Genomic DNA, 11,283 nt, shown 5'->3' with positions numbered 1-11,283 from the left:
AATGTTCCCCCAGTCTTTATGCTAAGACAATTTAACCTTCTGCTGGCAGATGCTTCATATTTAGCGTACAGACATAAGATCAGTATCAATCTTACCATCTAACTCTGAGCAAAAAAACTAATACATAGTCCGAACTAAATCCCAAAATATTAAACTACTTCTTTACAGAAGGCACTGCATGGAATTACAATCAGCCTCTTTCTCCATCTACGGTCACTGCAAACATCAACTGAAAACCATGGTATGTTAAATATATGGTAGAGTGGAACCTACATACTGTTTAGTTTTCATTGTTCATCAAGAACCTGTTACATAATGAGACTTTTTTTTTCTCCCTTATCTTCCCAACCAGTTTCTAAGTGACTGTTTGCATTCCCTGTTTTAATGAGGAATGGGTATCATTAGCTGAACATCATCAATCTGAATAATGTCCACAATGTCAGTGTCCCGTCCCACAGTTTGACTTTCACTCATACTGTAACACACGCTTGAAGACAAAACAACATAACAGCCCAAAATTCAAAATGTCACAGTATTCCATTAACTAAAAAAACTAAAACATAATATAATGTTATAAATAAAAACATAATGAAATACAAATTAAGCCCAAACTTTAAGAGGATAATAAACATGCACCCATGTAAGACTAAGCACAGAAACCAACAGTTAAGACTAAGAGAGAATTCATAAAACATTTTCAGAGTAAGAACATATTTTCAGTTGTCTGACTTGGCTTTGTAATGTCAAGGCACTGTATAGCTTAAATACGATTGTTCATGGCTGTAAGTGTTCCACAGGATTCGAGTACACTAAAAATAATGTTACAAAAACTACATCAAACATAATAAATCTTACTGTACATTGTGAACAATCACAACAGAGTGTGAGAAGGGTGATAAGTGTTTGGCCGGGGAAGAACTATGGACGCCATGTTGACTGCAAATATGTTACATATGAAACAATGCCCTCCACAACATACTGAAACTACCGTGAGATGTATAATTTAGCTCCAAATAATTGCCAGTTATAGCCAGATTATTGTGGAGCAAACATGCCACTGAAAAACCTCACTGACCAACCTACAGTATCTCAACTCTGAGTGTGACTGGCTAAACAGAGGTGAAAAACGGCTAAAACACTAGTCTTGTTTTCCACCATAAAACACACCTTAAAACTTGTTTTCATGGGTAAAAACACACTTAACTGTACAGTATCTAACAGTGGACATTTAACTAAGTGCAGATTGTTTAGTTTTTTGTTTTTTAAATTTGCAATGTGCTGAAGTTGTGGTCAAACAGACAATAAAAACCAATACACTCAAGTTTAGATGCTGAGGAAGAAAAACAATTGAATCTCATTGAATAGATATATCTAAGTTAAGTTAGGGCATTACTGTTTAAAAGATATGGGAGCTAAGGTGTGCCCAAATTGAATGTCAAAAATGAGATTTTTTGTTTGTGGAAAAATTAGACAATTACAGTGTATTTTTGATACCACAAGTAGTGCTAACTCTGGTGAATCTGCTATATATATATATATATATATATATATTATTGTCAACAAATCCCATGAATCCCCCAAAACCAACAATGAATTGATCTGTGTGTTATTTTTAGTATTAGTATATGTTATTAGTATAATATGTTTTAGTATTGTCTGTATCTAAAGTCTGATATTGCTCACTCCTCTGTGCCATAGAGCTTAATTCAAAACACATCAGCGAGCCACACTGTTAAACTGAGTGACATATTCATTCATTACAATGCACACAGACACAGTTGTTTTTTTTGCACCAAATACAATGTGTAAGACAGAAACCTGCCAAGGGACTGTAGATGCAAATTAGCTTTAAGATGAACTATTATATTCCTGCTTGAATAATGTTTGCTACAAACTACAGTGCCCCGCTGATTTAGAAAATTATGTAGCCTTTTTTTAATAAATGAAACCATATATTTTTGATCTAAAATGTACGTCTTATGTACGTCTTCAGTGGACTGAGACAGACAGGCTGGCAAATATCACCAGACAGACTAACACATTATATTATATATAATATATATTATATTATTTTAGGTCTTCTTATGGGATTTGAGTACAATAACAGCCTTTAATTTGTATATTCAAATTGTTTTGCTTTTAAATGGAGAATTCCTGCAGTAAAAAGGTATAATCCATCTTTTCACAGCAGACATTGCAACATGTTATAGTAGAAAAAACAAAGTGGTAACAAATAACATGAATGATATTGTGCATGCTGACTCACAGGGATAGCTTACTGGGAACTAAGGGGTCGGTAATGTTATTCGTTCTGTCTGTGTTTTTCCTGCTATGACAAGTTAAACTGTCTGCTGTGAAAAAGGCCTAATACGGCCTGGTCTCGAGGATATAACGATCACATCACAATGGGATATGGATGGGGAAGAGCAAGATCCTGAAATCCACTGTACATGAATGGACAGGTTGCATGTATGAATGGATTTGGCCACACACTGTTATGGGATGATGTGGTTTCCATCATGAGAACTGTTAAGGAATCCTTGAGGAAGTCCAAAGTGTTGGAAGAATGAATGGAAGTGGTTGTCGTGTGTCCGAATGTTCGCTCAGACTTCAAGTCTCAGAGTTCACCATGGATGAAATGATGTTCACCAAACTATCAAGTCCAAAAAGGTAACCATCTTCTCTGTTGCCCTCTACCCACGATGCTCGGTGAGTAAGTTCATCCCCTTCAGGAAGAGGCGTGGTTTTCCCAAAGTCGATCATCCAGACTTTGGCCCGTCCTTTGCTGTCGTGAACGAATAACAAGGAGCTGCCAATAACCTGCAGAGCCGCAGAAAGACAATGGGATGAATAAGGAAGCAGGCAAGAACTACACAACAGTCTTTTCTTCAACTCGACATTATACATTTGTTTGTGTCCTTCAAAAACATGTCACTTCCTGTTTTGTTGCACCAAATTCTTACAGTCATGTCTACTGGTATGTTTATCTGACTGTTAATGTGTGTGCGCGTGTGTGAGTGTGAAACTGAATGTGTGCATGTGTGGTCTGGGCTGTTGCTGTCCAATTTCCATGACGAGACCTGCTACACCTGTGTGCGCACTGGTCTGCGTGCTTGAGTGAGTTAGTGTCACTCAACTACATTTAATTATTAATTGAATCAATGAATTACAATTTGGATGTGCAGTGACACAAAATACATGTGAACCAGGACTGATTCAAGCTATGTGCTTTGATTAAAGTTAATATAAAGAAAACATGTAAACCCTATCAGGGTGTAGTCACTTTACATGCTACTATACAATATATGAACAAATAAACAGTGCAGAAACAAAGCAACAAAGCTAAAAATAACATTGCATCCGCTACATGACACACACACAGACTTAGAAGGTCAGAATAAAGTTTTCATGCACATTTTCACATGTTTGTGTCTAAAGTTTTACTTTCAAACTTAAATGACTAAACAACAGATAAGATCAGTTTTATGTAAATTCTGTTTGTCTTAGAGCAGCAGCACTGTGGAGACCAGCAGTTTCCATCACTTGACGTGTGTCTTTACCTCATGGGTTTTGAAGAATGGGGAGATCTCCAGAGTTTTTTTGATTTCCTCCAGCCTGGTTAGATAACTGGTCTGGAATAAAAAACACACACAGGCTTTTATATTTTGTTCACCCAGTTCTGCCCCTTCTGATGCTGCCAGATGTGTTGACTGTATTAGAACTGGACTGCTGGTGGAACATTGAACTGCACTCAATGTGGAGCTTTTATAAGCAATGTTTACAATGAAAACATTGGTGTAGGATTATTTTTTAAAACTAACAGCCTTCAATCTTGATGTATTAAAACAAAAACAAGCATTCACAAGTACACACTGCTATCAAATACTAACACTTTGCATATGTGTGTAAAGAGGCCCAGGGAGTTCCCTTTTCTTCTGGCCCAGGAAGCTTTGGGTCACATTGTGTATTTGTGCATCTGTGTACACTTGGATGGTTTGTGTGTGTGTGTGTGTGTGTGTGATTCCCATGGGCTTCAACAACTTTAAATTCCATTTCTCATCTGTTTTTTTGTCCCATACAGTGGTCAAGGCTGTTGACACACACACACACACACACACACACACACACAGTTCACTAGAAACACACTCACCAGTATATCCTTATTTCCTTTGACGAAGTCGTGGAAGGCTGCAGTAACTTGCTCTCTCGTCTTTGTTTTCTTAAAATCTCTGTTCACTGTCCCGTCCTCCTTCTACAGAGAAGAAGGGAGGAGATGAGAGGGGAGGAGAGGGGGGGAGAAAATATATGTTGAGGGATCATTAGGGTAAATAAATGTTTATATGTAGTATATCAACTCTCTGTCTTCATAAACTACAACCTCTAGGCTTCTTGTAGAGATGGGAAGGATGGGAAGGGAGGAAGGAGAAGGAGCAGAGGAGAGGCTGGATAAGAAAAGCAGAACAAACAATGAGGGGAGGAAAAAAAGGAAGGAGCAAGATATTTTTAGAGATTTAGCCTTAAAGCAGGGAAGGGTCTTTGACTTTTAGTTTTACTAACCGCAGCCATATACAAAAACACTTTGTTTGATCTCATGAACTTGTTGTTTTTATTCATTTATTTATTATTATTCTCATTATTGTTTATTTATGTATTACCGGTTACTGTAAACTATACACTTTCAGAAAATAGTGAAAAATCGCCACCCCACTTTCCCAGTGACATATTCAAATAGCCTTTTTGTCCGCACAACAGTTCAAAGCGCAGGTACCAGATACCTGATGAACATCGTACCGAAATGTCATAAATATAAATAATAAAATAATATTTTTTCAGCAGTAAGCAGTGTTCGGGTGTTTTGTTGTGGAGTCAAACTATAAAGTCTCACAAAAAGGAAATAATCAAGCAAACTAGCATAGCAAAGCATTTTACACTTACTCTCTGCCTCTGGTAATAGAAAAGTGGAAGCACTAGTAGTTGTAGTAGCACGAGTAGAAGTAGGAGTGGAACAGTAGTAGTAGTGGAACAAGTACTGGAGTTGTAGCATTAATATCAGTAGTACACATACAGTAGTGACAGTAGTATAGTAGATTAAATACAGAAGCAGTACCAACATTGGGAACCAACCAGTTGGTTCGAGTGGAATAAATGAGCTTTTCTTATTCTGCTGGCTGCCAGGCAACAAGGTACTATTTGGAGCCAAAACTATTTTTCCCTTTATGGTTCAGGTCTGAGTACAGCTAGGACTCTCTCTCTCTCTCTCTCTTTCACTCTCTCTCTCTTTCACACATACAGAGACACCATGCCAAACACTTTCCACATCCATAAGAGCTAACACAATCTATATAATACACAGTTACATAGATGCACATTTACACAAACTTGAACCGCATGAACTGCACATCCACACTTCTTTTCACACACACACACATACACATACACATACACACACACACACACACACACACATATCTCTGTTTCTGGGGATAGCCCTCAGTGTCATGGCAACGGACCACCAGGAGGCCGTGAATGTCCTTATATAGCCACAACCCTCAAATAAAGACAGCAGAGACCAAGAGATTTGTGTGTGTGTGTGTGTGTGTGTGTGTGTGCGTGTGTGTCTGTGTGCGCAATGTCAGTGCCAGATGCTGAGGCATATAGAGCTGCCACGGACAGGCCTCATGTATGACAAAGGAACTCATGCACAAACATATACTTCAGGAAGTTTCTGTTCAACACAGGAAGTTAGATCATGCCCCTTGAAGGACACACACACACCGCACACACTAAACACTGGAAGAAAGGAGGGAAGGAAGGCTGCATACACACACACACACACACACACACACACCTATCTCTTTGTGAGTCTTACCTTGACTCCCTCTATCCTAAATCCCAGGGTGGCTGTTGAGCTTATGGTCTCTCTCCACTGCATGTATCTAGGTTTGGTCACCACTTTCTGCTCGTTTTCCTCCGGCGTAGGCGCCTCAGGGTCAACCTCGATCATTTTCTGGTACATGTCGGGTCTCGGAGAGGGCTTCTTACGAGCCTTGGTCAGCTCTTCCTCGAGGTAGGTCCTGAAGTGTGATAAATTTTTTTAAAAAAAGGTGTTGAGTGGGTGAAAAAGCCGAAGAAGATAAGGCATGCGACAGACATGAGCACAGAGAGGTAGGAGGATGAGGTAGAGAAGGTGTGAAGAAGACGTCTCTTTCTAAGCAGTATGATGACACAGCTGAACACAGTTGCGCATAGTTTAATGTAGAGCTTTATGCTGCTTAATGCCTGTTAAAGGATCATTCTTGTAACTTATTTTTGCAGTTTTGGCTGCTATTTCTATTCAACTTTGACCTAAAGGACTTGCCGTAGTTAACACACTTTTCGTGTGCAATGAGGGATTACTATAAACATTTTAGGTGCTCACAGTTTTCCTGTGAACTTAGGGTTACATGAAAGTTGATGTTTTTTAAAGTTCAGTTCTATCAATTATTTATGTGATGTCACGTGTCTGCTCACCTCACTCCCATCTTACAGTCCATCACACACGGGTAGTCAAACTCTGACAACAGATCCTCCATCTGGTTGTATTTCTGGCCGTCCTTCTCTACGTCTCCGTGGTAACCAGGGACGTATGGGCGTAGCACATCTCTCATCAGGAGGGACAAACAGCGCTGCTCACAATCACAGTGTTTCTAAAGGACATCAACAACAAGTTATTCTCATTCTATACCCTTGGCTACACTGATTCGGTCTAAGCCAGAATGCATCAAAGCAACTTTCTATGTGACGACAAAGAAGGTGAGTTTGGTGTGAAAGGGAATCTTACTTTTAATATACGGCCATTGGCTCCCGCCTTGAAGCTCCCTGTAAAAAGAAGCACTTTATTGTAAAGCAGCTGCAGAAAGTAGTAAGATACAATAACTGGGAGCACCAGGGGTCTTCCCAGAGGTACTCCAGAAAAATTGGGAATATTTCACTACTATTTCACTGGCTATAAGTTATATCATATTTATAAGTATAAACTCCCAATGAGAAAATGTATAAGAAGGACTATTCTGTTTCACACTCTTCACTGTTAATCTGTCAATCTGTAGTATAAACAGTTATGGAATAACTAAATCTTATTAGACAGGGATCCCTGAGACTACATCTTATCAAATACGGATCTGTGGCCTGATGTGTATCAATTTGGGGGTCTTTTGACACTAGAAAGGTTGATAACCACTGCCCTTGAATACTGTCTCATTTAATGGTTTCATTCTAATAAACCATGTGATTTGTGCATCCACATACCTGCGTGCCCAGCCAGTTGTATCCAGGGATATTTCTTCTTGAAGGACATGACAAACGGTGACCAGTGGACCATGTTCTTAATCTTCTTCCAAGACTTGTGCTACAAACACAAACACACACAATATAAGTGATCCAGAATCATACTTCACCATAGTTAATTATGATAGATATTCATGGTCATTGTTCTAAGATTCATCATCATAAATAATCACGTTTAAATCAAACTATCATCAATTTTATTTAATCTTTCTGGTTTGCAAACTATTTGGATCCCTTTTGAAGACCTAACATATGATGATGATATGCGGCAGAGTTTAACAACTCCATGCAAACGTCCTCGAACATGAACTTGTGCGAGTCTACTAAATGTTCAGTTCCTCAGGTGGCAGTGTGCAGTCACCTTAAAATCACCCAGGAAACAAGAGAACCAGTAGTTCTCTACTGAAACTTTTGGCTAATCCGTTGCCTTTTGACTGGTTCATTTAATGGTCTTGAGCAAAACAAGTCATACACACACACACACACACACACACACACTGTGGGGCATCCCTGACCCTGGGGGAGCTGTTTTCAATCTGTCTTTGCCAGGTTCTCCCACAGCCTCTCTTTTTCTTCTTTGGCTGTTTTAGAACACTTAAACTAAACTCTGGAGGATCGAGCTGGGGTTTCCCCTGGTAACACACTCGCACGCACTCACACACAGTTTCTCCAAGGGCTCTCCCTGTCCCTGGCAAGGATATACTGAACTGCGGGACTCCTGCCACACACACAAACAAACACACACAAACTCATTCACAAACTGAGACGTATTCTGTCTCCGCCACACAAACACACACAGCAAGTTAAAGTCTAGACTGATTGAAGTCTAGTTCTCCCATATCTCCGGCTCCAGTTTTCTGTCTTTGTGATGGAACGATTCCTTTCAAATACATCACGTTAAACTGTATAAAGGTCCTGTATGTTCCCTACCAATAATGTTTACTAGAAACAAGGAAAAATATTTGAAGAACAAGAAGTAAAAATCTACTTTTCCCTGAATAAATAATAAATAAAACCACTCTTTGTCGCTTAAGGTTTCCTTAAAAACTAAGCCGCTCATATCCCTATAAGCCATAATATCCTCCTAATATTATTATGTGCTAATTGGGCTGCATGTTGCAACAGCTCACTGAAGCTACAGTACGGTAAATCACACTCTTATTGAGTACAATATTCAAAAGAAAGAATAAAAGTTTTTTATTCCTCCAGCATTACATCAGATGGAAAAACTCCAGATGTCTTGTGCTGTGGGTTTAAACAATGCTTGGCTGTGCAACATTGTGACAAGAGTTCCCAGTAGATGCAGCAGAAAAATGAGAAATGTTGTGAAGAGTTTCCCCTTAAAAACACAACAGAAGTGCTTCGTACAGCTTTAATAATTTATTTTAACACAAAACACAGAAACTAATTTACAGTAGAATAGATGTCAAATCCACACTTGAATGATCACAGCTGATCAGTAATTCTTGTGTAAGACAATATTAATGCTCAAATGCATACAGTGGGGCAAAAGCACTCTTCTATTCATGTTAATGGTGTGATCTCCCACACTTGAGATTTCCTCTGGTCTGCAAATACCAGGAGAAATAATATTATGTCTACAAATAACCAGGGAAGAGAGTTTAGAGGAGAGGAGAGGAAGGATAAGAGAAGAGAGAAGAGAACCATAGAAGGAGATATATAGCCCATGTCACATAATCTGGACCTGATGAAAATTCATCAGATGATAGCATGACTATCTTTGGTTAGATGAATGCACACACACACACACACACACACTTTCTCATCTCTCTCCCTGTGAAGGATCACATGAGAGGGTTTTCTCTGCACCACTGAATGAGAGAGAAAAAAAAACTCACCCCCTACAAAAAGTAAAACACAAACACACGCACACACACACACACACACACGTGTGGTGGCCTGCAGTGAACGAGGCTGTCGATTTATTGACTCTGTCACAAGCCGCCGCACACACACACACTGAAGACATGAGCCAGGTGTTGTGCAGAAACAGACTCTTGTTATTTATTCTTCCTCTGTCTCTCTGGGACGCTGCTGTCGTCTCTCAGTCTTAATGAGGACCAGCGAGTTCTGTCAGATCCTGCATTCACAGATTTTATCTCTCTCAGGAACATAAATTGTAGGTCAGTGATGAACTTCACAGGAGGACATTGTTGGAAAGAGAAGACGAGCTTTTATAAATGAGGACGTTCATGGAAGTAAAGATTGTTTGAGGTTGACAACAGTTCTGTAACATTTTTGGAAAGAGACGTAATTGTCCAACAGATTCAGATTTATCATCTCAGAAGGAGATTCATTTTCTTAGAAACATACAGATACGATACGTAAAATCTGTACAGATGTCCTAAGAGAGGGCAGTTTGGGAAATAAAGACACTTTTAGGATGTGAGGGAACCTTTTTAAAAAGTGAGGACACTTTATAAATGTTTTTTACATTTGGACATTTCTGGATAGTGAGGACATTTTAAAAACTTCAGTCCATCTTTTAAAGTTACCACATTTTTTAGAATGAGGTCAAGTTTTGTAATGTGAGCTACTGTTGGACATTTAAGGAAATAAAGACAGTTTTAGGAAGTGACATTTTAAAAAAGTGAGGACATTATATGAAGTCAAACAGAAATAGATTTGAGATCTCAGAGGGAGATTCGTTCACAGGTAGAATCTGTACAGTTTGGGAAATAAAGACACTTTTACGGAATGTGAAAAGGGTGTTTTAAAAAAAATGTTTTTGAATGGGTGGAGGATTTTTTTGGAAACTCCCCGGGACGTTTCTATGGAGAATCCAACATTTTAAAAAAGTGAGGACATTTTAAAAACTTGAGGACATTTTGGTAAAGTGAGAAGAGTGAACATTTCTGGAAATTGAGACAATTTGAGAGACTTTAAACTTTTAAAATTTGGACGGTTTTAAAGGTTGAGGACATTTTTATTGCATCTTTGTAGAAGGTGAGGACATTATTATAAAGTTTTGGGGAAGTGAAGACACGTCCTCACTGGTGGACTGTCTGAGGGTTTAGGGTTAACATTCAGATTCAGGTTCAGGTCCTCACAAGTAAGTAGACTGACATACACACACACAGAGACACACACAGACCACCCACACACACATGACACAGGCACATACAGCAGACAGAAGCGAGGAACAAAAAGTCACGCGCTGGGCCGGTCGACATTAGGCTTCTGTTGGAGACGAGAGACCATTGGAAACCCGGTAGCCCGTAAACACTCCCTCCTTCTCCATCCCCACATCGCCATGGGCGACCTAACTGGACAGTGCTGTGCATTCCTGCTGTGTGTGTGTGTCTGCTGTGTGTGTGTGTGTTTGGGGGCGGGGGGGGCAGATGGCCACTGGGCATTCGTGTGAGAGGCGGGCATCCCATGCCCCACCCGAGAACGGGTCAGCGTGGTGGTTGCCGTGAGTTGACGTGGCGGTCGCCCGTAGAACACGAAGAATGCGAGGGTGGAGGGGGAGGGAGGCTGGCACCGTCCGTTGTGGCCAAACCAACACACCACGACACCACGCACCACACCACAGCAGCACGCTACTATAACGACAGCCCAGCCATGACCGTGATCAATAAGTGTGTGTGTGAGTCGCCGGATTATGTTACAGGCTCGAGGAGGCAGACGTTGCAGCGAGGGTGCTTTCCCTCCGTGTGTGTGTCGTGTGTGTGTCTATTTGCACACCCACTGTCTCAAGGTGAAGCCTCAACACCCACACACACCCAGTACAAAACACGCAAACGCCCACCCCTCCATGAACTCATCCCACAACTGTGTGTGTGTTTTGTGTGAGTGTGTGTTGTGTGTGTGTGTGTGTGTGTGAGAGAAGAGTGTGGTGTGTTGTGTGCCGTGTTGAGCTGAAAGTGCGTGACTCAGGACGAGATGAGGAGCCTGGCAAGAGACCATAGAACAGTTATCAGAAGACCCAACCGG

The 11,283-nt window shown here is 40.2% G+C and overlaps 1 protein-coding gene across 2 annotated transcripts in view; it reads right to left on the bottom strand.

Moving 5' to 3' along the window:
* Positions 1 to 6: 6 nt before the first annotated feature.
* Positions 7 to 11,283, bottom strand: part of itpkb (inositol-trisphosphate 3-kinase B) — a 28,041-nt gene continuing 16,764 nt past the window's right edge. For both annotated transcript variants that reach the window (XM_035678157.1, XM_035678158.1), the window contains exons 6-12: positions 7,288 to 7,387; positions 6,821 to 6,858; positions 6,511 to 6,686; positions 5,870 to 6,074; positions 4,151 to 4,252; positions 3,561 to 3,632; positions 7 to 2,820 (exon numbers count right to left, since the gene is read on the bottom strand). In XM_035678157.1, the coding sequence (XP_035534050.1) occupies positions 2,611 to 2,820; positions 3,561 to 3,632; positions 4,151 to 4,252; positions 5,870 to 6,074; positions 6,511 to 6,686; positions 6,821 to 6,858; positions 7,288 to 7,387 (903 nt within the window). In that variant the 3' untranslated portion in view covers positions 7 to 2,610. The remainder of the gene's footprint in view (positions 2,821 to 3,560; positions 3,633 to 4,150; positions 4,253 to 5,869; positions 6,075 to 6,510; positions 6,687 to 6,820; positions 6,859 to 7,287; positions 7,388 to 11,283) is intronic.

This window comes from Morone saxatilis, unplaced genomic scaffold (genome assembly GCF_004916995.1).
Source record: "Morone saxatilis isolate NCDOM2014 unplaced genomic scaffold, NCSU_SB_2.0 Contig7, whole genome shotgun sequence".
NCBI classification, from domain to species: Eukaryota; Metazoa; Chordata; class Actinopteri; family Moronidae; genus Morone; species Morone saxatilis.
The sequence above is the reverse complement of the archived record's forward strand: the minus strand, read 5'-3'. Positions and strand labels throughout refer to the sequence as shown.